This window comes from Grosmannia clavigera (genome assembly GCF_000143105.1).
Source record: "Grosmannia clavigera kw1407 unplaced genomic scaffold GCSC_167, whole genome shotgun sequence".
Classification (NCBI taxonomy): domain Eukaryota; kingdom Fungi; phylum Ascomycota; class Sordariomycetes; order Ophiostomatales; family Ophiostomataceae; genus Leptographium; species Leptographium clavigerum.
This window is the reverse complement of record NW_014040772.1, coordinates 629,185-657,166: the sequence shown is the minus strand read 5'-3', so window position 1 is coordinate 657,166 and position 27,982 is coordinate 629,185. Positions and strand designations below refer to the sequence as shown.

At 54.8% G+C, this 27,982-nt stretch overlaps 6 protein-coding genes across 6 annotated transcripts; 3 read left to right on the top strand and 3 right to left on the bottom strand.

Moving 5' to 3' along the window:
- Positions 1 to 5,695: 5,695 nt before the first annotated feature.
- On the top strand, positions 5,696 to 7,723 carry CMQ_6213 (uncharacterized protein; the record flags this gene model as incomplete). Its single annotated transcript, XM_014315278.1, has 1 exon — positions 5,696 to 7,723. The coding sequence occupies one exon, from the start codon at positions 5,696 to 5,698 to the stop codon at positions 7,721 to 7,723; it is 2,028 nt and encodes a 675-aa protein (XP_014170753.1).
- An 886-nt stretch (positions 7,724 to 8,609) lies between these two features.
- CMQ_6115 (cytochrome p450 monooxygenase) lies at positions 8,610 to 10,676 on the top strand (the record flags this gene model as incomplete). The annotated part of the gene is made up of 4 exons (XM_014315180.1): positions 8,610 to 8,736; positions 8,795 to 8,891; positions 8,957 to 10,227; positions 10,354 to 10,676. The coding sequence occupies 4 exons, from the start codon at positions 8,610 to 8,612 to the stop codon at positions 10,674 to 10,676; spliced, it is 1,818 nt and encodes a 605-aa protein (XP_014170655.1).
- Positions 10,677 to 11,271: 595 nt separating this feature from the next.
- CMQ_6066 (uncharacterized protein) lies at positions 11,272 to 12,542 on the top strand (the record flags this gene model as incomplete). The annotated part of the gene is made up of 3 exons (XM_014315131.1): positions 11,272 to 11,342; positions 11,522 to 11,734; positions 11,804 to 12,542. 3 exons carry the CDS (start codon positions 11,272 to 11,274, stop codon positions 12,540 to 12,542), a joined length of 1,023 nt encoding a protein of 340 aa, XP_014170606.1.
- Positions 12,543 to 13,855: 1,313 nt separating this feature from the next.
- Positions 13,856 to 16,630, bottom strand: CMQ_5983 (uncharacterized protein; the record flags this gene model as incomplete). The annotated part of the gene is made up of 2 exons (XM_014315048.1): positions 13,856 to 16,085; positions 16,140 to 16,630. 2 exons carry the CDS (start codon positions 16,628 to 16,630, stop codon positions 13,856 to 13,858), a joined length of 2,721 nt encoding a protein of 906 aa, XP_014170523.1.
- Positions 16,631 to 18,412: 1,782 nt separating this feature from the next.
- CMQ_6042 (major facilitator superfamily transporter) lies at positions 18,413 to 20,329 on the bottom strand (the record flags this gene model as incomplete). Its single annotated transcript, XM_014315107.1, has 2 exons — positions 18,413 to 19,332; positions 19,387 to 20,329. 2 exons carry the CDS (start codon positions 20,327 to 20,329, stop codon positions 18,413 to 18,415), a joined length of 1,863 nt encoding a protein of 620 aa, XP_014170582.1.
- Positions 20,330 to 21,943: 1,614 nt separating this feature from the next.
- On the bottom strand, positions 21,944 to 23,323 carry CMQ_6159 (uncharacterized protein; the record flags this gene model as incomplete). Its single annotated transcript, XM_014315224.1, has 2 exons — positions 21,944 to 22,274; positions 22,395 to 23,323. The coding sequence occupies 2 exons, from the start codon at positions 23,321 to 23,323 to the stop codon at positions 21,944 to 21,946; spliced, it is 1,260 nt and encodes a 419-aa protein (XP_014170699.1).
- Positions 23,324 to 27,982: the final 4,659 nt, after the last annotated feature.

The following is a 27,982-nucleotide window of genomic DNA, read 5'->3' as shown; positions in this document are numbered from 1 at the left end:
TTTGGGCACCGGCAAGCAAACACACTTACGTATGCCGTGTACGTAGTGCACGCCAACTTCAACCTCTCGTCATCGGGAGTCCACAAGAAGTATAGACGGCGGGTTTGTGAGCTGCAGTGCTCTGGTATGTGGAGGTTGTCTCTTATCGAGAGAGAAAAAAAAGCAACGTGATAGGGGGGGTTTCGCCCGTTCGCGGACAGACAAAAAAAATCGGCATGCCGGAGTCGACAGAGAAGTATGCCGTGCCAAGTCCTACAGCCCTCAACGAGGCAGTGTGTTGGGGATGGTCGATACTCGCTTTGGTGAAAATCAATGAATGGCACGTGCAATGCACTGGTAAAGCCGTCTCAGCCTCCTTCAGTGTTTGTACCTGCCCAGTTAGGCGCAGCCATGGTGTATACGTGAGCAGAGATGCACCTGCCCTCGGGTGGTGGCTTTGGTAAAATCTCAAACACCGGATAAGACTCCGAACTGGAAATGCCAAAAGATTCCGACGTTCAACAGGTCACAAAAATGAAACAACCCTGCTCAGACTTTTCGGAACTGACTGCCAAGCCTTGTTCATCTTCATCCTTCGCATTCCTTGTCCCTTTCCTGTCCACTCTCCCAGACTCTTTCTTCTTCGTCTGCTTGCCGAGTAAGCTAGCGGGTCATATACGTCTGCTGAGAACTGGTTTATCATGATATTGTCATTGGCTGGACGCACTCTCTGCGCACGCAGACCTGTCTAGAATCACAGGGTATGTGGGCCGCAGCGCGAGGAAAACGCCATTGCAAAAGCGGCAAGGATGGCGACTGTCGGGAACGAGGAATACGGCGCGAGAGATACATACGTCCTATCCTATCGTTCTGACCAGCCACTGTCTAGCAGCTCCATGCATACGGGCTGTGAGCACGAGTACGCGTTGCGTGGACGCTAGAAATTAAGCGTGCTCAAATGGCAGCTACCATGTATCTTACGTCGCAGAATTTGGATGCACCTCTTTTTCAGGTGAGATTTGTCAACTATGTGCTGCTTCAAAAGCCATACACTAACCCTATTCGCTTTGATGGCTCGGGAAAGCGTGATTCCCCATGCCACCCTACTTATCTGAAACACAGGGAAGCACGGCATACATGAGAGCAGGCCCAATTACATCTCGCCGCGCCCGTCTGTACTTCCAACTCCAAGCAGAACAGCCGGAAGGACATTGTTACCCTGCAGCAAGTCTACTACATAGTACTTGCAGACACTCGCCCATATGCGCACGCACGCACGCACAGATAGCCCTTCAAGTATTCTGCGCAACGAGTCATGACGCCTTGCTGCGTTGTATGCATCCGTACCATGCCGATACGCATATTCGCACCACGCACATTCGTACACAGGACGCGCACACACGCAGACTCCGCAACATCACACATCAGCATTCTACGAGTACAGTGGGGTGGAGCAACTAGGCCACCAATAACCCGAATGCACCATACGAAGAGACCCTACATGAAGAGGATGCCACGTATCGGGCAGATGATGGTCTGGTGTTTCAAGAGATTGTCCCGGCTATTCGCACTGGCCCCCACATCTACTGGCTTGATCCTTGCACAAGTACGGAGTACGGAGTATGTGTCGCGAATGCTCTACGCCTCGGAATGGACCAGGGGGGAGGCAGTGGCTCCGCCATCATACCCACAGGGCACTTCACAAGCCGTTAGACCGACTGCTTGCTAGCCAGGCGAACAGAAGTAAGATACGAAAAATAGGCACCTCTCTCGACTAACACAGAGCTGGTTTGGAAGGGCAGCCTCCAGGAGACCCGACGGCTTCTCTCGTCTTCATATGCGCCGATGTATGCTGCATTTCTTCTCGCCTTCCGCGTTGGCCTTCCCTGCATCGCTCCCTGCTTCCTAAAACTCGGTACATGGTCTTTGTCCACTGGCTGTTTCGGTCCCGCTAATACCAAACATCGATGCCATTGCTGGACGGTCAGATACAAATCCGGATGCAGGCTCCTCTACCCACTGCAACCCGCTATTACTACTTCCTATCTGGCCCCTACTGATAATACATGCCTTGTCTTCGAACGGTCGAGTTTCAAGCTCCATGCTGTCTCAGCTTCTGCCGATCTCCGGCTGCGCCCCTTCATTCGTACAATCGTCGTCGTCACCTATTCCATCGCCGTTTTGCATTTCCATCCCATTCGCCACTCCCTTCTGCTTCTCTTCCAAAACCAGACACCACCCGCACTGAAGCTTTTGCAGGTGGGGACTAGACAACCTCTCGTCTTCTTGGAGTAGCAGTGGATGGTTTATGCAGTATTGAGTACCTATTCCAGAGGAGGGAGAGCAAAGAGGTGTCTGCCGAGTACCCCTGTGAAGATCATGATGGTTCAGACGACCATCTTACACTACCCCTCTCCCCGTAACGATAACGACCGTTGACTGGCACCACACTCCCCTTATCCGCACACCGAAGTGAAGGTCTAAACTTTATACAGGACAAGCCGTTCGCCCCCTCCATGAACACGATCTGACACATACCCTTCACCAAGTGACATCCTTGTAGTGTTGCCTCGACCGCCGGGAACACGCACACATAGTACACCTCCCTAGCCCTTTTTTCTTTCCACCCCCCTACACCCCATTCGCCCCGTCGAACTATGGTCAAACCAGGATGGAGTGAGAGATAGGACACACACAGACCAAATTGACTTTATTCGACGCATGATATAGCCTCCGTCTTGCTATTGAATCCTGCCAATAGTACGCAACACAGTAACCACTTATTCCCCTGCTGGCCCTCTCCTCTTCCAGGATAAGGAACATCAGCAACAAAACAACTGCCGTCATCGAGGGGCGTGGCTTGTCATCAGACTTCAACACACTCCCTGGCCAAAACTCAGCCGATCCCTTCTCAGATCTTCGGATTGCCAGGCCTCTCTCTGAACTCCATCACGACCGGAACTTCTTTTTGCCCATCTCAACTATTCATCTCACGTCGTCTGGTCCGAGTTGCCCCGGCCCTACACTCAAATCTTGAACCACCAACTCGCTGCTCTGCTATACGGAGTACTTTCGCGTACAAGGTTACCCTCGTCTGCATTGCCATTTGCATATGTCTGGTCCTGTTTATGCGATCTATTAGAAGCAGAGGGGAAGATAGGCATTGAGAGGGCACTCTTGTAGTGCATTCTTGATAATACCCTGTCTGCCGTGCAAATATCAAACTCTGCCTAAAAAGTCCGGGAGCTTGACGCCTTCAACGACACCAGATCAGACCTGACGTCCCTAAATTGCAAGACATTCGGCGAGCTATTTGGGCGCCCGGTGTTGCTTTCATTTGTCCTATTGCAAGAGCTACTTCCCACAAATCGTCTTGGGGGGCGGCCTATTTTCTTCTTCGGCTTCAGTCCGATGGGACGTCTGGTTCCGTCATCTCCGGCAGCACTCTGCTTAATAGTCAATCGTCAGTACAGCTGAACAGTAACGACTACCCAGGATCGGGGCTGTTTCGGCCGTTTCAACCATTGTGGAAACTACCAATACAACTCTCAAACGTTGAATCCCACAAGCATCACTGGATTTATTGTGCTCACCGGTCTCCTCTAGCTACCTTTTCCCCCTTCTGTTTCATTCTTCCCCCTGCCCAAACACAAAATCTGGGGACTCCCATATCTTTCTCCCGGTGGGCTTTACGCATGCGTTTTCCCTTCTGCGTTTTTTTTCTTAGTTTCTTCTCCTGATCTATCTACACTGCACCAAGATTCTCGCCATAGAGTGGCGTCGACATTTTCTGGTGTAGAGATAAACCCAGCTTTAACACGACAGAGGAATTAAGATAGACAAGACCCGGTCTGGTTTCTGTGGTCTGTCTAAAGAAGGCTAGAGGCAAGGAGCGTGCAAATCGACAGACTGCGCGGAACCTCAACCAGACTCGTCAAGGGAGCAGATGAAGTCGCTTCAACAAGATCTACAGACATATAAACGCCCTCGCGACAATTGACGAGATTCCCTGAGGGAATTGATCACTATCTCGGAAATTTCGGAGCTAAAAGAGTCTTGACCGTTAACACGACGACGTTGTCGACCAACCGATCGTGAAGATGGATTTGACTTCGCTTCTGAACACCACTGCTGCAAGAGGAGCAGTGGGAGGAAAAAATGACGAGCCTTTGACGGAAACTGTCCCCACCCCATCAGCTGCAACTGCAGGCAGTACGGCACCCTCCAGCACAGCGGCCACGCCTCCGCTAGAGCAGACATCGCCCCAGAGGGTGAGCGAGCCGAGAACAGGTAGCCGCAACCGAACACCTTGGGATGCTGGCGGCTTCTCTCTTTCCAGGGCACTAGACGCCAAGCAGCTGATGCGGTGCTCTCCCGGGGCGGTCGCTCCTTCCGTGGCCAGCATCTCACCGTTTGGTGACATGTCTTCGCCCCAAGAACCGATAGATCTCGGAGACTCCAGCTCAAAGGTCTCCTCACCAAGACACAAGTTCTCAGATAGCCGCAGCAGCTTGTCTTCTTCACACACTCTTTCCTCGTCAATAACCTCGCTGTCCCACTCGAGATTGTCTTCTTTGTCCACTGTCTCTGAGAGCCAACCTCTGACAGCTCTGATAACCGACTTCTCACATTTGGAGACCCAGCCGCCAGACTCATCTATTTCCTGCTACGTTTCCCCATATATACAGCAGTATTCTGCATTATCACACACTACAGAAAGCAGTGAGGATTTTCGGCTCAAGTCACCGACACCTGTCCGATCGAGATATAGCCGGACATACGAAGGCTCTCCTGACCGGAGCCCGACTTTACCGGATAGAGCCCAATCACCGTCGGATGCCGTGCTGATTTCAAGAGCCGCAAATGATAGCAGTCGTCCTTCTCTTAATTTGCATCACACAAGGTATGTTATGTTATGCGAGTGAGTATCGTGTGGCAACTTGAGAACAATCAGATACAGCCCAAGTGGGCATCACAATGACTTCAGCATCCCATTCAACTTTTTGCCACCACCTCCCTCTTTGAATCTGTTTCGATATACAGATAGAAGTCAGAACCAGTGTGCTACTGACTCACTGCTTCTGGCTCGATTGCTCGGCCTTTCTATTCGCCACTTCTATATACGCGAGCCTTTTCCTCTTTTTCTGCATCTCTCTCTACCAATATTCGCTACCTTCTCACTTACACTCCTGTATGCATATAATACACCCAATACTCCCTTTGACTAGTTCTATCATTTTATCCATTTGCCGCTTCCCTACACGATCGCCATCTTTTCTTAAGCTCCTGCCCATGCCGGTTTTGAGTACACTACTGTAATCCGTTAGATTACGAGCAAAGCCGACCAAGGAGCGGAGAGCCAAAAACACAATAGTGCGAACTGGTTGAGGGAGTTATCAAGTTGAGGCTGAAGTCGCGGGCAGGATTCTGTACTTTCCGAGTGGAACGTTATCTGATCATTGATACAACACACGAGGCCAAGGTCGAAGGTCGAGGCTTACTTTGATGCAGGTTTAAGAGCTCACCTCCCCATACACGATCAAATTATCGGAGCAACTACCTTCAGCGTAGTGGCTCAACACGGCGTCACAAACGAGCAGCTTCTGCCCCGGACTTCCCATCTATTGGTGCCTCGATTTTTGACCCTCATTTCCCAACCTTTGGGCCCATTCCCGAACCTACTCCTTCGCCATCGCAACATAGTGACGTCAACGCAATGGATCGCGAGATATTGATGTCTGTGAGCTCGGCTACAGATGCCAGAGCAAGATCGAGCCCTGAGATCTCATCGACGGAACAGAGCCCGTCCTGCGAGTCGACACCCACAAAAACCAGCCCCACGACGGGCGAAGCTGGGCCTAGCCAGAGCCGGCCCTCCGCAGACATTGCCGAAGAAGCATTTGTTGATTTTGAGACCGCATCGGCGTGCATGTACCGCGGGGACTGCCAAACCGGCTCACAGCTTCGAAAGGCAATTTCACACATATTTGGACGGAACAAGCTGTGCACCCGTATGATTCCGACAGGCGTTTGGGTGCATTACTGCAGGAAGCACTACCAGCGGACGCGGTACCGAAATAGTGGTGAGTATCCACAGAGACAGATCGGACTTGTACAGGAGCAGGTGAAACGAGTTCAGGCATGGAGCGATTGCAACACACGCCGGGGCTCTGGGCCTATCCTGAAGGATTGGTCATTGTCAGTTCGGAAGCGCGAGCAAATGCGCTTGGACAGCAAGCTGGCAGCAAACGGAAAGAAGCGGCCCTTCCAAGACGAAGGGGAGGGAGAGGAAGATGAAGGTTTTGACGAAGACCGGGCTGATCTGAGCGGCACAGCTGTTCCGGATTGGGTAATTTCGCGGATCGGCGATGGCTATTCGACATCTGAGATTCTTACGGTTGTTGAGCGTCTCAAGGCGGATATCGACCAAGGCCGCCTGCAGCAGATTCCGGACATTGAGATACTGCCAAACATTTCTACGGAAGACAGGAGCGACGATGGGACAAACGCAAAGAGGAGCTTCGCCAAACGGCGGGCCACTGGTTCTCGCAGCAACGTCAATGGGGCAGGAGGCTCAGGCGCTGGCCACCGTCGATCCCAGTCAGTCAATGCTGCCGGACTCTCTGAGAATCATATGGCAACGCGCCGCTGCAGCCAGCCGAGCAACACATATATGCCGCCCCGGATTCTGCACAATAGCGAGCTGCAGCAACCGCTGGACAAGCGTCAGCGCATTGGCGGAGAACGAGCGGACCGGCATGGGAGCACTTGCAACTCAGAGTCGTTTGGCTCGCGGACATCATTGCCACCCACCGGACCCCTATCTCGTCCGAGCCTGGGGAGCAGGATGCAGCTTACTCATCGGCCAGCTTTCGGCGAGATTCGCGAGAGCCGCGCAGAGGCACAGATTTATCAGCCTACAGAAAGAATCCGATTCGAAACAACAGCCAGTGACGGCAATATTGGCCAACAGCAACAGCAACAACAGGGACGTGGCGCAGACCTGTACGAACACGAACGAGGATATGGCATCAGCACGGCAATGCCTGTACCGTACAGTTATGGGTCATGCTACGACCACGAGCACCAGCAGGCAGGGCCAACTTCTTCAAGATACGGCATGCTCCCGGCACCAAATCCATTGCGACACGACGGTGCGTCTGTTGCACAGCGTCTGGAATCATCATCATATGCGCTGAGCTCGGCAGCCGACCGACGTGGGAGCACGCATCAGCGGTCTCAGTCAGAGGCTATGTCCTATCACCACATGCCGTCATCGCACGACGCGCGACCGACATCGTCTTCAGGGTTTCCGCCTCTACATTCTGCTCCGGCAGGCCTAGGCGCAAATACTATTGCTAGATTTGGTCAGGACGCGGCCGAAAAGGCTTCTTTCGGGTATGGCAATTACCAGACCCAGAACAACGGCCAGGGTGGTCAGCAGCCATATGGCTATGCGAAAGAGGCCGACCGCTACGAGAGATATGACAACGTTCGGCTGCCGCCACTACAAACTCTTCCGCCGCCCCATTCGCATTCGCACCAGCGCTACACATCCTCAGCAGTGGGCGGCGGCTTCGGAATAGATCGGAAGTATAGAACGGCAGCAGAGTATCCGGAGTCGGCCAGACATGTACGGCACCAGAGTTCGCCGGTGGTTCCGCGGCTGTTGCCCTCGCCCATGGAAATTGGGACTGCTCGGCGTCTGCCGGACTTGGGAAGGCCACTGTCGCCTAGGCCTTAGCTGTTCTCTGTGCCTACTAAATCATATTCATTTTCATCTCTCGTCCCAAATTTGCGATGGGCATGAAAACTAGGCAGATACGAATGACGACAGGCTAGTCTCAAGATAGAGGAGGCGTTTGGAAACAGGTCGGTGGATTTGGAGTTCAAAAACGATATCCACAGAAAGGACATAAACTGTGGGAGAGGCAGCTTGATCCCTGGAGGACGATGCTTGCAGTTTCTTTTGATTTTATCGGGGCCGGGTGTTATCCTGGATAGCGGGAAGTGTCTTCACTCTTGTTTCCTTACTTTGTGTGCGAAACTCGCCGACGCGATGGGCACTTGGCTGGAGGGGTTTGCGACAGATTTGCATTGTTTTTTGTATTGCTGAAGTCATCTGACGATACTGTCTCTTGGGAGGGACAATGAAGAAAGTTGTTAAGTGTGCCTACGTCCGTTTCTGAAAGTGCATTGAATGTGTGAGGGGTTAAGTGTTCTGGGCGGGTGAGTTTCGGCATTGTGTCATTGTGAATGTGATTTGTCCAGTTTTTGTGAGGGCAGAGTGTCAGCATGCTCCGTATGTTCTTCAGAGAAAGATCATTTAGCGGCAAGGCACTCCATGTCTTCAGATGAACCAGCTTTGCAGGTTGGAATACGCAGAGATATCTTGACCCCACCTGTCAGTCCTTGTTCTATTGCTCCGTATGGACATTCGTTCTTGTTATCAGCCGCTAGGCAGTCTTATTGCTGAAACTAGGGAAAGAGGGCCTGTGCGGAGCCGGCAGGTGCAACCGCTACGCTGAAACGAAGGCAGCCTCGGGAGGTAGCCCTCCTTTCCTTCCCAATTCATATTTATCCTGCATATTTGGGAGAATGTGCCTGGAATAGCTACGATACTGCGAACGATGGTGTCTCCCACGTTGTACGTCGTGGCCACGACGGCGGTCCTCTACACGGCCTACTCGATTGCCAGCGGGCTGCGGGCAAATGTGCAGAAGGCGCGCAGCATCGGGCTGCCGTACTTTGTCGTGCGTGAGTTTTACTGGCGGCCGTTTGCAGATGGTGACGATGCTGACGAGGGAGAAAACAGCGTGCTTGCCGTTCAACATGCTCTGGCAGGCAACATGCCACATATGGGTGCCCTTGATCAAGCTGCTGCCGGCGCGGCTGTGGCAGGACTGGCTATTGTAGGTGCTTCTCTGGATGTCGTGATGAGCTGCTAACTGGCCAACGCTGACATCGAGGTGGGTAGCATCCTGCAGCCGGATTGGGGATACCGGTTCCAACAGGAGCCATTTGAACGGCTGGGCGACTCATTTGTGGTAGCGTCGCCGGGGGGTATCGTGCTCTTCACGCAAGACCCCGGGGCGATCCACGAGATTGCAACACGGCGGGAGCACTTCCCCAAGGCGACGAAATTCTACCAGGTGCTGGAGCTGTTTGGGCGGAACCTGCTGTCGACGGAGGGGGCGGTGTGGCGGCTGCACCGCAAGGTGACGAGCACGTCGTTCAACGAGAGGAACGCGGCATACACGTTTGGCGAGGCAGTGCACCAAACACAGAGCCTGCTAGCAAAGTGGGGATCGGAGGACGGCACAATCATGACGATCGAGGGCGACACGATGAAGCTGGCACTACACATCATCGGGTACGTGGGCTTTGGGCTGCGGTTCGTGTGGCCGGGTGAGAGGCTGCCGGCGGAGGCGGACCTGCGGCTAAACAAGTACGGCAGCCTGGAGCCGCCGGCAGGCCACAGCATGACGTTTGCGGTGTCAGTGGAGCGGGTGCTGCATCGGATTATCCTGCTGCTGATGCTGCCGGGATGGCTGCTGCGGGCGCTGCCGTTCCTGGCGACGCACGAGGCATATGAGGCAGGCGACAACTACAGGAGGTACATGCGGGAGTTTCTGACGGAAAAGGCGGCGGCAGTGCGGGCAGGTGACCGCGGCGAGGGTGGGATGGACATTATGGGACAGCTGGTGCGGACGCAGCAGGAGGACCGGTCGGGCGAGGGCCGGTTGACGGACGAGGAGATCATCGGCAACGCGTTCGTCATGCTGGTGGCCGGCCACGAGACGACGGCCAACACGCTGCACTTTACGCTGCTGGAGCTAGCGGCCAATCCGGCGGCTCAACGAGCGTTGCAGGCCGATATTGACCGGCTGCTGGGCCGCGATTCAGACCCAGCCACGTGGGACTACGAGGCCAACATCGGGGCCATGCAGACGTCGGTGCTGGGCGCGGCCATGAACGAGACGCTGCGTCTGATGCCGCCTGTGGTCAACATTCCCAAGTGGGTGCCGCCGGCGATGGGTGGCCACCAGATGCTGACGCTGGCCGGAGAGCCCCGGGCGTTGCCGGCGGGCATGACGGTCATCCTGAGCGTCATCACGGTGCAGCGACATCCGCGGTACTGGCCGGCGGCTGGAGCTGACGAGAAGCCGGACGTGGATGACTTTGTGCCAGGCCGGTGGTTCCGGGACGGCGGGGAGGACGAGGACCAGGACATCGAGGAGCACGAGGGTCCAGATGCACAACTGAAGCGAGAAGACAAGGCAACGGCACAAGACGCAAGAAAAGCCGAAAAAGCCGAAATCGCCGAAGATGGCCCGGGACCCGATCAACAGCAGCCGTTTCGGCCGGTTCGAGGCAGCTTTGTGCCCTTTTCCGACGGAGCGCGCAGCTGTCTCGGCCGTCGTATTGCCCAGGTTGAGATCCTGGCTGCGCTGGCCGTGTTGTTCCAGCGCCACAGTCTCGAGCTGGCCGTCGACGACTGGGCCGACGACGCCGCCGTGGCCGCCATGGACCCATCTGCCCGCTGTGCCCTCTATGCCCGCGCCCAGGCGCGCGAGCGCGAGACGTTGCGTGGCGCCCGCACCCTGTTGACGCTGAAGCTGCACGGCGCCGCGGCCGTGCCGGTGCGGCTTGTGCCACGGGGCGAGGAGCGGTTTGTGCACTTGGTGGACTTGTAGGGGTAGTGGTGATACTCCGTAGAGATGTCGACATGTCGGCTTACTCAGCATTTCAATAGGGCGGTGACATTGTTCTACGAAAGGAGTCGCGCCTTCCCAGTACAAAGGTGCACGTGACAGAAGCACTGCATACTTGGACTTGGACTTTGACACCATTGCTCGTTGTTGAACAAGTCCAACACCATCGAACAACGACCAGCTCAGCTGCCAACGACGCCGTCACTTATTGGGCGGACTGATTCGACGCATGCGGAACCCAACGCCTAGCCAGCAACTAGCCCTTCTCGTCTCTCACGCGCCACCTATATTTTAGAGCCAAACTACCCGCATTTCCGGGGGAAAACGCGCAAGGACCAGAAAGCAAAACAAAAACAAACCGCTGATCGACCGGCTGCCTGCTCATTAAGAGCCCCCTCCCTTTCGCCACGACGGCCACGTACACTGTGCAGATACACAAATACACATACGCACATCGCGCATCGCACACCGCACACCGCACATCGCACATCGCACATCTGCACATGCACTTGCAGAGCAGCAGCAACAGCAACATTGCCTCTGACCCCAACCATCGTCTGATTTCCCATTCGCCAAAATGACTTCGTGGCTGCGCGCGCAAAAGAAATCCGAGCTCGTCGACATTGCCGAGACCATCGGCCTGAAAAAGTACGTCACCTGATGAGCGGGCGTTTGCATGCGCTCGTGCTCGTGCATCGCCATCGATATCGATGTTGATGTTGATGTCGATGTCACGACTGTCGTGGAAACGGCATCGCTGTTGTTCTTCTTGCGCGCGCGTTCTCATCAGTCCTCGGGCGCGTCAACACAACTAACACGTCCAACAGTGTCGCGAGCTTGAAAAAGGCTGACCTCGAGTCCTCCATCGACGAATATCTGACCGAGAATGTCTCGCGCCTGTCGTCAGATCCCAAGCTGGCGCCCTACTACAACACACGCGGCAAATCGGGCAGCTCGCCCATCAAGCGCGAGCCTGTCGAGCCCAAGGTGTCAAGACGCCGCATGACAAAGTCAGCCCTGGAAGAGATCGTGGCTGCCGAGTGCGTCTTTCGGTCTTGTGTCTTTTTCGCAGCGGCCAAGAAGCCAAAGTCAACTAACTACTCTTGCAGTGACGGCACACCGGCCGGCCGATCGTCCGCTCTTGCTCTCACCCGCACGCCCGCCCGCACGCCTGCTCGTGCGCTGTCGTTTGCCAACCGCATCGCCATGCCCTCGTCTCCGGCTGAAGTCGTCCAGGTGGTCGATCGCGGCGCCGTCGCCGTGCGCGAGCGCGTCGTCTCCATATACGCCGACTCGGGCATCACTGAAGTCACTCAGGTGACGCGCGAGTCGCTGTCGACTGTCAACGCCATCATCGGCCTCGTCTCCCTGTTCGAGTGGTTCTTTCTGCGCCCTGAGCTCATGGCCAACCGCTACGCCTTCACCCTCCCGGCCATCGGCTTCCTCGGCACCAGCGACTACCCCGTCCAGACGCCCGACTTCAGCGTGCTGCTCTCCGCCACCTTCTGGTCGCCCCTCCTCGTCTGGCTCTTCGTCGGCACCCTCGCGCCCGCCCTCTTCGGCTTCTTCTTCAACCTCTCGGCCGCCAGTGGCAGCCACCACAGCGGCCGCGGCCGGTCGCGGCCTTTTTCCAGCGCCGAGTACATTGTCGACCCACTCACCTTTAGCGTCGCCAAGGCCCTCCTCGTCTTTGTCGTCCTGGCCCAGGGCGCCACCTTTGGCGGTTGGGTCGACGGCTTCTCGGTCGCCCGCATCAACTCGGCCCTGTACGGCGGCTGGAAGGGAGCCCTCGTCGGCACTGCCATCACCGGCCTGGCTAGCCTCTACGATGCCGTGTTGCGCAAGTAGGCTGAAAGGGGACCGGGGCTACTTCTTTTTACGCTTTTTGCTTTTTTTTGCTTCTTTGGCTTCTCCCACGGCTTTCACCTATCCAAGCTGTCGGGGGAGTATGACCAACGGCGTATAGGACAGGGCATTGGGGCGTTGTGGCCTGGGCTTCCCATCTTCGCCTTTGGGAGAACGTGTCTTGTGAGCGGCTTTGCCACAGCACGAGACCTTTTTTGTGCAGCCTCTTCTCGATCATCTCTCCTGGGCTATGGCTTTTGTATTTTTTGTGGAATTGTCTTTCGCTTGAAAGACTCATGACTTTTTTGTACAGAAATGACGTGATGCCGGCCTGAAGAAGTGCCTATTTTGGGCACCTTGGAGGTGGAGTTGGATACAGTATCATACCACGCCACGCCGGTCGGATGACTCGGACAGGAATGAAGGGAATGTGCGGGCCAGCTTTACGAGATGGACATGTATTATTTTTGTTGTGCACTTTTGGTTCGTTGTCGTGCTCTCTCACGAATTTGAGTCCTCGTATGTCGAGCCCGTCACTTTATCAATTTGATGCAGAACGAATCTAGCGAGTCGTCTATGCATGTACTGGTAGCGACGTCTGCACTCAAGACAGGTGGCCCTGCATCCAAAAGCACGCTTTGCCTTGACAGTTGGCTCGGGCCGCTGCATGACTAGTGCACAAAATCCCAGGTCCAGGCCTTCATCGGATATTACGAGGAATCCGAAGTCCTGCATGTCTCAATCTCACGTCACAATCGCAGCTGCTACGGACTGTATGTACGAGTACGGTTTTACACCCCTTTCTAGTTTGTTCAATGTCTCATTAATATGTAAACGGAGGCGATAATACGCGACCAAAGGAGAAGCCATCCAGTCATCCTCGTAGACCATAGAAGTCGACCCCAATCAGAGTTAAATACCTCGAGATGACAAGCACTGTCCAAACAGCAGAGTACCCCAAACAACATCTAGGGCTCGAGAACAGAATAAAAAGCAGCCCCCTGTCAAGGGTGAACGAAGAAATGGTAGTGTGTCCCGGTACCTGTCCGTTACCGTTCTATGTTGCGTACAAGATTAGGAGGAGGTAAAGAAGAGAAAATACCAAACAAGGCAAAAAAAAAAACTAGGCACCAAGCCGCTATCCCAATAGTGCTGTAACTCTAAATCCCAGAAACGCCCCGAAAAGTGGTCGTGAAGCAGGCAGACGCAAAGGCTGGTGTATATGCTGTGCATGTGCAAAGGCATTGCCGGTTGTGTAAAAAGGACAGAACTGGTCGTGTCCACTAGGGCGATGAAGGCGAGACAGCCTCGGGCTATCATGGCAGGATCTCCTCAAGGCTCTCAAACTTGATCGGATGCACGAGGACGCTGCGCATGCACATCCGTCCACTTTCGCGCATCTCCTCTCCAGGCCCACCCCCGAGACCTGACAGGCTCTGGGCCATGGTATCGTTGCTCTTCAGCGGCTTCGGCGCTCTTGGGTCGTCGAGAGGCTGCAGGAATCCCAGCCAGCGGCGCCACATGCGGCCAGCGAAATCCGAGTTGTAGTACCACGTCAGGCCACGGAAATAGTGTTCATTGCTCTGGTTGAAGGGCGAGTCACGGCCGGCGCCCGAAGAGTGATCGGGTCCCGCGTTGAGGGCCCGCTCCATCGCAACCAGCGGCCAGCGACGGTCGGCATAGACAGGGTGCGGTGCGTAAGCCGCCTTGAAGCCCCGGTGCAGCGCAATGGTTGGCGGGAACATCTCGGCGAACATGCCGTGGTGCAGCCGCCAGGTCTCCTCGTGCATGGCAAAGAGCAGGCGGCGTGAGAGGCGGGAAGCCGTGATGATGGATGTGCGACGCGGCGGCACAGCAAAGTCTCGGTTGTAGCCCGTGACGTCGTTGGCAAAAACCCAGCCCGAGTCTTCCGAGTCGAACAGCGGGTTGAGCGTGATCAGGTCAGCCGGCTCGCCCACGCCACACATCGCCGGGATATCGGTGTAGTTGTTGTTCCGATCGGCAAAGAAGGTCCGGCCAGAACCGGCCGTCGTGGCATTGTGGTCAGGGCTGGTCCGATTGAAGCTGCTCAGCACAGCTCCCTCGCATCCTTGTGCCGGAAGCGGTGAGATGCCGCGCTCCTCGTCGCGCGTGGCAGAGCGGCCGGCGAAGAAGACCTCGCCCAGAATGGAGGGCCGGCCAGCTTCATGTGCCTCAGCGTCGACAAGCGCGGTGAAGTTGTCCCAAGAGCCGTGCAGAGCAGGAATGTAAAACTTGGACGAGCGGTCCCAGATGCGACGGCGTTGCTGCGCCTCTGCCCACTTGCCGAGACGGTCAAAGAACTCGTAGTAGCTGCCCAGAAAGCGCATGTCCATTTCCCAGTTCCAGTAGTGGGCGTACTCTGGGTGCTGCTGAGCAAAGTGCTGCAGAGCCAGATGCGGCGAGCGGTACACGCCATAGATGTCGTTGTCAGACGGGTTCTCGAACACCGGCTGGTAGTTCATACCGGGATACAGCAGCCGCATCTGTGCCACAGACCAGAGAGTGACCAGGCCGCGGAACTCGAGCGGGACGTTGTCAGCTATGACGCGCTCGGCCGTCTCCTCATCTGCCCAGATAGGCAGGTTGTCATCGCGGGTGTCCATCAGGATGTGCACGTCGTATTCGCCACCTGATTGGAGAGAGACTTCCGCGATTAGGGCACGGAAGTTGATCACAGCGTGCGGCGTCCATTTGTAGCCGGCATAGCAACGAACCACGATAGCTATCCGTTCCAGCTTCTGGAGCGGATTGGGGGGCGGTGTTACAGAAGAAGCCTCGGCGGTTTCGGTCGCATTGGAAGCTGTGACAGGCGAGGCAGTCTCCTCCTGGCCCCTCTTCATATGCAGCTCGCTGCTCATGTGGGCGTACTCGGTGGCACCAGATATCTTATCGTCCGCAGCGACGAAGCGTTCTGCATTCGTCTGATAACAGCGCTTCTGTGCATCCGCCCAGTTGACGTTCGAGTAATCGATCTTGCCGCTGGAAGATGCCGCCCAGATGCGCTCGCTTCCCTCACGTTCAACGTCGAGACCCTGGCCGGATCCGCCCTCTTCTTTGCTGTAACCCATGCCGTAGGGGCCATAGCGACCATAGCGTTCGAAGCAGACATCGTCGCGCAGGCCGAGCAATTTGTGCGAGCCTAGGAGGGGCTCGGGCTGGTTTTGTGGTACGCCTGCGTATGCCCAAATGTGCGGCACCGGTACCAACCCAGCAGCATCCAGATAGCAACGGTGAACGGGATAGTACTTGGCGCGATAATCGGACGAGTTGTAGTCGGGCTGGGCGTGGAAAGGAGTCGGATCAGGGAACGCCGCGTTCAAAGGTACAGTCGCAGAGGAATCCGTCTGAGGGGTTGGCTCGGTGCCGGAGAGAGTGTCGTCAGCCCTCTTCGCGAGCTGCTCTCCCGTGACAGTTGCAGTCGAGATCTCTTGAAGCGCCAGCTCTTGGTCTTCCGCCGTCGGAAACTCTGCGTGGTATTCGCCAATGGGCACTAGCGTTCGGATGCCATTGTAGTAACCGTTGAGCCTGAGATGTTAGCTGGTCCTGACCGCGTGACTGACCGGGAAAGGGGGGTCCTACCGAGTGTAATTTAGCCAGACGGCTTCGGCTTTGGTGCTGTCAGACGATCCTGCATCTGGAGACGGGCGGAAGCTGAACGCCTCAGGGTGTTTGTGCTTCCCGACCACCAATGCTAGTATTAACAAAGCGACCAGAGCCGTCCCCCATACAACAACACGTCGGTAAAAGTAGTTGCCGAGCAGCAGACGGGGAGAGGATGGGGGATTCGTCCTGGAAGAGAGGGGAGAGTAAGGAAGAGAGATGCGGGATTTTGGCAGCCAGCGAAAAGAAGACTTGGCGGCCTCGATAGCGGAGGTAGCGGCAGTGGTCACGACGGGCATCGGCAACAGAGAGACTCGGGACGAAGAGAAGCTGGAGAAAGTCGACGAAAGGCCCGAGACGCCGGTGGACGGCTTTTCTAGAATTGAAAAGCTGTTGCGTCGACTGGCAGTTTGGCTGGAGGAAGAGCTGGCAGAGCTGCTACCAGATGTGACAGCGGCTGTCTGATCCATGGTGATGTTATAAAGGCAGCGAGACAATCATTCGAAAGTGGCGTCTGGGCAAAACCGGTGGTGGCGAGAGCGCTGGTGAAGGCGCTTGACCTAACGAAGGACCAATTATTCGAAAGGGAGAAAAAGGCACATCAGACGAGAAGATGAAGCAGGAATGTGAACAGTCGTCGAGAGTGACACTGGGTGCAGACCAGATCTGTGAAAATCCGTCGTTGTGATGGGTGTGGAAGAGTGAGAAAAGACAAGACCAAAGTGCAAGGAGAGACGACGGCAGCCGAGAGGCTATGAAAAGAACGAGTGAGGAAGAAAAAAGAGAAGAAGAAAAAGGCAGCAGACAGAAAGGCTCTAGAACGAGTGATGGCCAAGAAGAAGATTCAACGAGAAACGATAGGAGCCGAGATAGCACGCTAGACTGACAAGAGGAAAAGGGAAAAAAGACAGGCGACAATTATCTGCAGATTAGAACCCTCCTTCGAATTGGTTAGCACTACGGAGTAGTTTTGGCAAGCCCCTAGCTAGTGCTAGTACCCGCACCACCTATTGCAGAGCGCTGTGCCCCTCCCACCCATCCCCTGCATAAAATGCCAGGGGACGGTAAAGGCGTGGGGTGGAGTTGTAATCAAGCGAGCCAGTGTCTCAAGCTGCCAAGCTTGGCCATTGTATTTCCCACTTCGAACACTCCGCACTAAACATCTAACATACGGAGTACTATGTTCGTCTGGACGGATAGGAATGGGCAGGTGGCGCGATGTGTTTTTTACTACGTATGTACATACAACGCACTGGTATGCATCTTATCAAGATCCCGTCGTACTGTATCATAGTATAGAGCACACGACTGGGAAATCAGGCGCCAGCAGACACGATCGTGGCTGCAGTGATAATTCTCGCAGGAGCGATAGGGGGGTTGTTTCCCCACCGGCGCCATTTCGACAATAGCGGCAGTCGCAATTGGCCAAGCACGTGTCCGGTTGAATCCGGCGATGGAAGAGACGCTTGCGCCCTCTAGCCTAGGCTTTCTTGGTTGTCGCATTACGCTTCCGGCCGTTGTGACGTACGAGTACGAGACTCCGTACGTATACAGCGGTTAGATAGGCAGCGTCTGCAAACAAGCTACTCTCCGAGTTTTATTGCCAGTATGCGCCTCTTTGACCCAGAGGGACAGGCACGGGGAACAGTGCGGCATAAAATAGGGGCTGGGGGCGGCCCAACCGGAGCTGGAATTCTATTAGTGGACTCCTTTTTATGGAGATGCTTCATGTACACGTGACTTCACATCCGGCTGTCCGTTGGTCGGACTGTGCGATGCCAGGAATACGGCTTTTCACGGATGGGGGATGAATGGCTGGAACGGCAATGCGGCAGGACGGACAGTGTGCCTGCTACCGTTCTGACAAAGGCGCTGCAAGCTCCTTGGCTGGCTGTCAAATCTCGTCTCACCCGGCTTGGCGTGCCAAACACGATCGCCCTGAGGTTCAATGAGCAAATCACATCTCCGAAAAAGCACTTGCTACATATTGTATCTTATGTACTCCGTACCTAAAATAGGACTGCTCGGCTGGGAAGCATTCGCCTAATTCTAAATTTCCAATAGCCCCATACGTTTAATCATTACCCGTTTTTATATCCTGCTCCCCGGCTCTATGTTATGCATGTGTAATTAGTACAAGTACTCCGTACGGAGTATGGTGCTTCGTACTCCGTACCTGCTCCGTACTCTATACTCTGTCCCCACACGTCCTGGGAAGAGCCGCCATACGGCCTGTCCGACCTCTGGCCACATCAGACGGCCGTGCCGGAGGGTTCGCCTCTCCGCGCCTGTGCCCGGTTGTACTCGGCCCTGCGCCGCTCGTTGCGCCAGCGGCCGACGCGCTCGCGCCACTCGGCGCCCCAGTGCACGGTAGCCAGCAGGCCGAGGTCGCTGAGGACGAGGAAGGCGGCCGAGATGGTGCTGAACCAGCCGATGCCGATGCTCTTGATGGCCGGCAGGGCGACAGCGGTGCCGACGCAGGCAAACAGGTAGCGCACAAAGTAGTTGCCCGAGATGACCTCGCTGCCATGCTCAGGCATCACGTCGAGGCAATACGTGTTGAGGCTGGGGAAGCAGAACAGCTGAGCCACGCCCTGGAGGAACATGGTGATGACCACCAGCGGGATTCCGCCGACGGCTCGGTCGACGCTCCAGCCGTAGATCAGCATGCAGGCCGGGATCACGATGCCGAGAAAGGGCAGCGCCGACCGCAGCCGGTCCTCCGGAATGCGCACGCCGCCACGCCGCACAATCCACTGCCGCACGACGTGATCGGCATAGCGCCCACCCACAAACGTCCCCGTCACGTAGCCGCAGCCGGGCGCCAGATAGAACAGGCCGGCCTGCAGCGGCGTCGTCAGCCCGAACCGCGGGTTCAGCACGTACGTGATCGGTGTCAGCAGCGAGTATTGGTTCCACACCAGCGACGACGACGCCATGCCCGCCAGCATCACGTTGGGGTACACGTACAGTCGGATCACCCGTGCCGGGTTGACCATCGACCACAGCACCCGCGCCTTGGCCCACGTCCGCAGGCCGGCCAGGTTCCGGATCTTCTTGTGGTGGATCGTCTCCGGCATCAGCACGGCCACACCCACGAGAGCCAGCCCGGCCAGGGCTGTCTGCAACCAGAAGATGACGCGCCACGACCGGAACGTGACGATGATGCCGCCTAGCGTGCTTATGTCAGCAACTTGGGGGAGCCACAAGGAAGCACCTCACTGACCGATAAAAGGCCCCAGAGCCGGGCCCGCGAGCGTCCCGGACAGGAACCAGCCCATGCCGGTGGCCCGCTCGGTCGGCCGGTACATGTCGCTGATCGACGCTGAGCCGACCAGGATAAAGGCCGTGCCCTCGAACGCGGTCAGGATGCGGAAAATAAAGTACGCCGCAATGTTGGGCGCCAGCGCCGTGCCGATGCTGCAGCCGACAAAGAGCACGAGCGTGCTGAGCAGGATCCAGCGCCGGCCGTACACCTCGCTCATCGGCCCCCACATCAGCGGCGACATGCCCATGAAGAGCATGTACAGCGCATTGCTGACGTCGATCACCGTTCCCGTCGTCTCGAACTCGTCTGCCACCTCGGCGATGGCTGCCAGCACGGCCGTGCTCGAGATCGGCGCCAGGAATCCGCAAAACGACAGCAGGCCCACCAGTGCCTGCTTGTGCCGTGCGCTCAGCCGGTCGTAGAATGAGTCGGGGATCTCTACAAACGATGACCACGGCTGCGCCGGCTGGTCTGCCCCCTCGCCGCTCACCGTCGCCCTCACCGTTGCTGCTACCGACATCCGACTGGTGGCCGTCGCAATGGGCGCCAGCCGCGGCCCCTCGTCCAGCGCCTGACTGCCGCTGCCGCGTCCAGGGTCCGGTCCTGAGCTCGATCCCAGCGCTGCCTTGGTCTGTCCGTCCGATGTGGTCGACGACGCCGATATCGACGGCGATTCCGAGGACTGCGACCCCCGCCGGCTCCGGCCCAAATCCCCTTTTTCCGTCTCCGTGTGTCGAGCTTGTTTCTTCTCGCCGTCCGCCTTCTCTAGCCGGGCATCGACCTGTGTTTCTGCCGCTGCAGTCTCTGGCCCGTTCTGCTTCTCTCCGGACATCTCGTGACTGTCCGAGTCCAGCTCCGGGGTTTGGGCAGCCTGAGCCGCTGCCTTTTCGTCGTGTGCCATAAAGGAGGAGATCGAGGAAAATAATAATAAGGGTGGCGGGCCTACGTCCTTGGGGGAAACAACATGTCAAGATATGGCGTCCCTTCTGTTCCCATGACGGGTTGAATTAATCTCGTATACTCTTCGTTTGCTCCAAGTACATGACGGGTCCAGAGAGGTATTAAAGAAAAATGGGAGGTAGAAAGGAGAGCTAGAGCTGTCCGTGCTATGATGCAATATGGTCGGGAAAGCATGCGCAAAGGCCAGAGAAAGATGCGACAGTAGACATCCTCCAGCCTGTGTTGGCCGGTTCTAGTCCGTAAGCCGATGCATGATAGCACTAAAAGCCAGACATGACTAGGAATCGTCTTCCTTGCCACATTTCCGTGACCATTTCCGGCTCCACCAACAAGAATGAAGCTTTACACGGCCATAGATGCCATGCTGTCAGGCCGGACTGGCCCCGAACAGCGGTCTGGTCATCCTCATCCCTCCCTGTATCTCTGGTCAACGTCGAGATACGGCCGCTGTCCGGCCGAGAACGGTGGTGCAAAATTGTATAGGATTGGGCCTATGGGGGCGAGAAACAGCCAGTAGGAGGAAAACGCAAAGAGCGGTGGCCCTCCGCTCCCTGTTCGGTGCCGTTCCGTGGCCGATGTTCAATGCGGCAAAGTGTCTCTTCGGCCGACGTGGCACAAGACACCATCCAAAATTTTGCATTTTCCTGCAATCGGATTGGCCAGAAACGTGACTCAATACGGGCCCCTATTTTAATTGAATATGACCGGACCAAGCGAGCATTCCTCAGCAGAGTCACCCAGATAAGGGAGCCCGTTATTCCACTTATTCGGATTTTTCCGTGCCATTCACACAACAAGCTCAGCGCGAGTACGGAGTACAGATCGAGTTTCTATCTTGGCCACTCACCGAGTCTTTACGATGGGTCGTACACAGCATAGATCTCCGCAGTTCGGCGCCACGTTTTCGTTCTAGCCCTGGCGAGAAGGCGAAAAGACGCGGCGAACGGCTTGCATCGGCCGGGAATACTAGCTATAGCGCAATGTCCCTGCCAGTCACCGCCTTCTCGTATGCTCGGCCTGGTGCAGAAGCGTCCCGGCAGTACTTATGTCACGTGACCAAACGAACGGCCAGGGGATCGTAAGATATCGACTAAGCGACGATGTGCTGGGTGGATCACATACTCCGTACATGTTATTAAGGGGCGTGTGTGAAGCCGTCAAAATGAGGGAAAATAGAGTATACGGAGTATAGCATTCGCTTCGACAGGGTGTAACAATACTAGGTAGAAGAACGGGCTCCATTTCGCCCCTGGCTGCAACATCCTGTTATCCACGTCCGCAAATCGGTATCATTGTGCCCGCTTCGAGGAAAAAACAGAAAGAAAGATAAAGCGGCCAAAGCGGCCACTGCAGAAGAAAGACACAAACAGGGAAAGCCGTCAAGGAAAAGCAACAAAAGGCAGAACTCCCGGAAGATCAAGAATGGCAGAGGGGAATGAAATACCAAGCAATTATCAGAGCCCACACAGCACAAAGAAGCGGGCCGCCCAACCCTCCTCCTCGCCATACATGCCGCACCACGTCTTGCTGCAGTCTATCGGGGCCGCCGCGTCCCCTAGCGCCACGTGCCTTCGATCGGGCTCTGCGGCAAGCTCCGCACTCCGCTCAGATCCCCGCTACCTGTACGTCGCAGCGCCTGGGTCATCGTCTCGATAGCCAGCTCCCCGCCGAGCAGCGCGTTGCTACCGGTGCTGCCAACTGCCGACATCGTGGGCGACCCCACCGCCGACGAGTATGTCGATCCCATCGTCGCCTTGCGGCTCGGCGGTGACAGCTCAAGGCCCTTGATCGACCCGCTCTTGCTCGTCGGCGGGCTCGTCGCCGTCGCTGTCGGGGATCGCATTGGCGACGGCGACCGGTTGACGGCAGTGCTCAGCGTCGTCAAGCTGGTCAGCCCGGCCAGGTGCATAGATTCGTGAACGCTGCCGCTGCCGCTGCCGCTGCCCACCGACAGAAGCTGCTGGTGCTGGTGCTGATGCTGTTCTGCCTGCACGACATCCGCGAACGAGATGAAGCTCAGCCGGCGTATGTCCGTGGCGTCAAATGAGCCGTAGTTGGACGCGCTGTCATCCTTGTCGACGAAGCTACTGGCCACGTCGTCGACCCAAGCCCCCGTGCTGACGCCGCTAGCCGCGCTGGACGCAACTGGGGCCGCGTTGCCCATGCCAGCCACAGCCATCACCGCCGGCTGGTGGTGAGCGTGTGTGATGATCTCCACCGAGTCTGGGTCTAGGTGGTCGTCCGTGATGACTTCGGACGATGCATCCAACACAGACGGGATGCGGTCCTCAGTTGTGATGTGCGACGGGATGGCAGGCGAGTTTGGTACCAGCAGCGCGCTCTCTTGCACGTCACGCTCAAAAATTTGCGACCCCGCCGGTGACGACACTCGCGGTGACGAGGACAACCCTGCCGCAGTCCGGCCGGGCGAGGTCGGCAGCACGTAGTACCCATGGCCAAAAGAGCCACCGCTAGTACTGCCCATACTGGCGATACTGGCACCCATATAATTCTCCGCCTGGAAGGGCGACGATGGCTTCCGTAGGAGCGCCGATGGGCCCCCGGGGGTTTGAGGAGGAACTACCGAACCCGTTGCAGCGCTGGCGTTTATGTTTAGCGTTGTTTGGCCTGACATTGTTGTTGTCGAGGTACCCGCAGATGCAGATGCAGCCGCGGACGCGGATGGAACTGATAGAGACGTGGCAGATGTTTCGTCGCCCTTTTTCTTGCCAAAGCCAAACAAGCCGCGCTTCTTGTGTTTTTTGTTGTCGTCGCTGCCGGTGGCAGACTCTCCACTCTCTTCTTTTTTGCCTTTGACGGACGGCTTCGCCGACGTCAAGGCAGCAGTGACTGGGGTGTGCTCGAAAGGAGGTGCTAGCACATGCCCTTGGCTGCTGGTACCGCCAGAGAGCGGCGCAGACCCTGCCAGGTTCATTCTGGGAGGTCGTATGGCTCTAACGCTGCTCTTCGTTGCTCGTTTCGCCGACTCGATCGTCTTCTCACAGTTTGATTGCCGTTTTATGCGTGTCAATTGTTATAAGAAGTAGTTATCGGTGCTGAGAACGTTAGATACGGGTCGCCCTAGCAGCTGATGGAATGTGACAACGGTAAAAAGGAGTGTGGAGATTGAGGTTGCAGCGCTGTCATTTGCTCGTATACTATTACTTCGCCCTCACTCTGCCGCTGCTGTGGCCTTGATAATCCCCAGGGCGGAGAGCAAGAATGGACGACCGTCAGGATGTTTGTCTGTGCTGTTGTTGTTGGCCAAAAGCAGGCATCCGGCGGCGCGAAAATGGAGATGGGAAGGGGAAGGGGTTTTTGCGCATTGTTAAAATTGACTTACCAAAAAGCTGCTGGAGGGCTGAACGTATTTTCAACACTTTTGGCACCGCAAAACTCCTCGCATACGTCTGTCTTTTCGCGTATCTCAGACAGCGCTTCCTATTATTGCGACACTTATGCCCTAGCTATACCGCGCAGAGCCCTGACATTGAAAACGGTCCTGTCGCTCAACCGTGTCGCTTTTCTGTTCGTGGGCGATGACGACGGAAAATGCGGGAGCGTGATGGATTGTGGGTCGGTTTACTCGTAGCGCCGCCTACCGAAGAAACAGAGCTAAGCCGCACGTAGACTTGCGGAGGGATGATCTCCTGGCTAATATATCCTTGCCCTCTTTTTACGAACCGTTGATTGATTGATTGATAAATGCGCAGTCGACAAGAGTAAAGAGAACAATGATCACGGCGTGGAAGACGACGGTCTCAATACCCGTCGTCGCTTCCGCATTTGTCTGCTGTTGTTTTTCTTATGCTCAACACGTGCTGCATACCTTTCTGGGCGGTTTGCGGGATTTGGCGTTTGGACGTGCAAAGTGTCAGCAGGTACGCTTTAGCTTGTATCTTACCTTATTACGCGCAACCCACTATTAGGTAACCACTATAATCGGAACCCACCACCGCGCTCCGAACGAGAACTCCAGGGAGCACTAGCGAAGATAACATGCAACCCACTGTGGGAGCCATCACTGAAGCAAAAAGACCAAGGCAAGATACAGAGATGGGACGGCCGATAGCGAGCTCGCATAAGCGGCAATGGCGTGAATGTAGATATGTCTGTCTCGTGCGAACCAGGAAGCTCTTCTACTCCTCTCTGCTCCATATAGCATCCTCTTTGTACTGCTGTCGGCACTTCAGACTAGCTTGATATCAGAAACAGGAGTGGCTTGATCTATATATGCCTACCGTATGTTAAATTTGGTGAACTCGAACGGCAAAGGCCTTCGGCCGGAATAAGGGCCAAAAGTACCACTGGGTGGCCAAGAGCGAATTGATTTGCCAGTGCATCCGGATCTACTCCGTAAGTGTTTCGGCAAGTCTGGCATAATGTTCCAGTATTCGGCTGCCCAGAAGTAGTGGGAGAAAGATCAGATTGGGGTTCCCCCTCTAACCTATAGCGAGAAGGATATGGGCTCGTGCTTTTGAAATTCCTCAGAAGAACAACGATTACCGAAAAGTCATCGACCAGGAGTGAAGCGTTGACAGGCCGTCCACAATTGCAAAGGTGGGTGCTGAAAGTGGTGACGTCAGAGGTGCGTCCTAGAATTGTTTCGCCGCCTCCACGTTTACGTTTTGGCATGCGGTATGCGAAGTATACAAAATTATAATACATATAAAAAGCCACCTTATCAGCGGGAAGTCCGGCATGGCTATTTTTCATCCACAGCCTCATATTTGCCTCGTTTCCAGCTTTGCGGTGGTCGCCAGGGCCAACCGACGATCCCTGCCTTCTCTGATAACAAAGGTCATCCATACGCCCTGCGCATCACACGATGTCGAAGTGTAAGCTCCAATGACCACTAGGAGTGGCGCAGATGGTCCCTCCAGTCCCTTCTAGTGCCCTTTCAGACTTTACAGTGTGCTTCTTGGCTGTGGGGATGGTCTGCTCTAGCAGAAGTACTGACAAGCCGTTTAGATTATCCCGTCTGTTGCTGTTCTTGGCTCTTATATGAGTACTGCGTACCAATTTACTTATCATAGTTCTAGTTGAACCCGTTGCTTTCTAAGTCAACAGTTTGTGTCCGTAGTGTTACTTAACACGTCTATCCACACTAACTTGCGAGGCATCGCGGTCTTCTATATCTTCCGCGCCCCATTTTAAACCCACAATTACCATGATGGATTAATTAGGAAGCATATCATGCGTAAAGTGTTGCTGTACTCCGTACATCATAGAGAAAGATTGACCATAATATTTTAGAATTTACAATTGGGGAGAATAAAGGAGTTGGATATCCAAGTTTTTAGCACCAAAAGCTGCTCTTGCATGAAACCCATATGGCATTGCAACCACAAATATATTGGTAAAAGTTACCCAGTTTCGTAATTTACCATTCTCTTGGCTTCAGTAAGCGGACACTGAGAAGCGTTATTTTCAATTTTTCTTCGTTTTTGCTTTAACCAGGTAGCTTCGTACGAGATTAACAACCGCAAAAAGACAGCGGGCTTTACTAGACTTGACGCACACTTTCACAACTAAGTGGAAAGCAAGAATATGCATGGCCGTAGTTGCGTCCCCCAAACCAAGGTCGGCTCAATACATGGCCAGTATTACCCCTACACTTTGTCATTCTCGACAGCACACAAATGTGTTTTATCATTAACCTGTGCCCAGAGTAAGACCCCGTGCAAGACAGCCGTATCCAACTGCCCGCCCTGTAAAGTACCACATAGGGGTTGCAAAATCTTGCCTGAACTCGTCAATGATCGTCACGAGTTATCATGTGCTTCAACCACGCCCCATTTACACTAAACACCACCTCCCAGCCATGGCTTGTCGTTAAACAGTCAGAGGGCACTAGCATATGATAATGCGCTAAAAACAGGGGTTTATTCCAGATTAAGAAAGAGCATTGGCTCGATCGTTGCTGGCTGGGCACCGCTTCTGCTTGTTGTCACAATGACTCAGCAGTAGGTTCAAGCTCCACTTGTAGGAACCGGCTGCTCCCGTTGCTGAAGGCAACAAAATCAGCTATCTTCAATTCGCATTTATTTGCATTTCACAGTCACAGGCAGAACATTCGACAAATAAGTCTGCCTGCTACTCGTCCACGTAATTGGCCGTCCTTCAAAGGCACTTGTTACCAAGTCTATCGATCTGGTTCGACTGCCACCTAATATGGCCAAGGCATTCTTCCAAGTTATTCCGAACCTGCCGCTTTATGAGGCGAAGTGAGGCGAGCAGGGTACACGTGCATCTAATGGCAGCTATATCACATCTGGCAATACTCCACTTTCGTGAGCAGAAGAGGTCACTTCCAGAGCCTTGTGTACAACATCATGGCCGCCACCAGGGGCCGCAGAAGTTGGCTATGTTGTCCCGCCTTTGATGAGCAATGTTCTCGAACATAAATAGACGGGCTTTCCATCTTATAATCCGCCCAAACAATGAAGCCATGCGATTGAAAGCACCTCTCGGAGTCCATACATATTTTTCCCATCAATTTCAAATTTTATCCCCCTGCAATAAATTTTCACATTTCAAAAGATGTCCCATCCATGGTCTCAATCCCTGAACAAGTATTGGATACCTAACAAGGACATCCACAAGAAGGTCATAACGGCTCAACTTCATTCCTACCTCGGCCCTGAATCAACCGTTCGACCTTACACCAAGGATGTATTGCCTGCTCCTCCCAAAGACTTTGTGTCAAAAAGTTGCAAGTATGCTTGGTTTAACTTTTTATTAAGGGCGAAGATGGATTCCTCATCACGACAGCGGGGAGTTGTCTAAACGACGTAAGTCATTAAGCGTACCCTGTTCATGATTTCGAACTGGAAATGTACCAGGCTGTTGCTCGTTCATTCTCAGCTTACTCTTGCTGCTAAAAATATAGGATCAAATCGATGAGATCTGCAACAAATCCAGCGAGAAATGGGACCAAATGACCTTGGAGCGCTGCCTTGATAGGCCCGACTTTAGAGACCTCAAGCGTCCTTTGCATGTACCCGTGTTGATTTCAAAAGCTGTTGGTAAACCGTACTCCCCGAACGATTACTCGCTATATGGAAAGCAACATGAGAATTCCCAACAAAACGTGTACCAGGGTAATTGGGACCATGGCTCTTACAGCTACAACGGGGATCGTCATCAAAGATGAGATTGTGTATACATGTGCGCCAGTTGGGTCTGGGAGGGAGGGCACGTCAACTTGAAACCAGGATCGATTTGAACTGCATATCAAAGATTTATATAGCAACCAATTTGAACAATTCACGTCCGGATTACCGTTATTATATCATACTCGTTGAAAAAGGTGGCATGAGATTATATGCGGTACGACGAAAATACGGAGGAGCTCAACACACGAACAGCAATCTAACAGAAGCTGTTTTCTGTACGATCGAACGATTTAGAGTCAAGGAAACAGAAGAGAGGGAAAGAAATACAAGCTACATACTACATACGCTAGAAAAAAAGGCACCGCACCTCGAAGCTGATACTTTACCGAGCATAGCTATGGCACAAACATCTCACTTTTATGCAGGTTTTGGAGTGCGATCGTAGTACCCATACACAACCTAGCTAAGAGAAATCT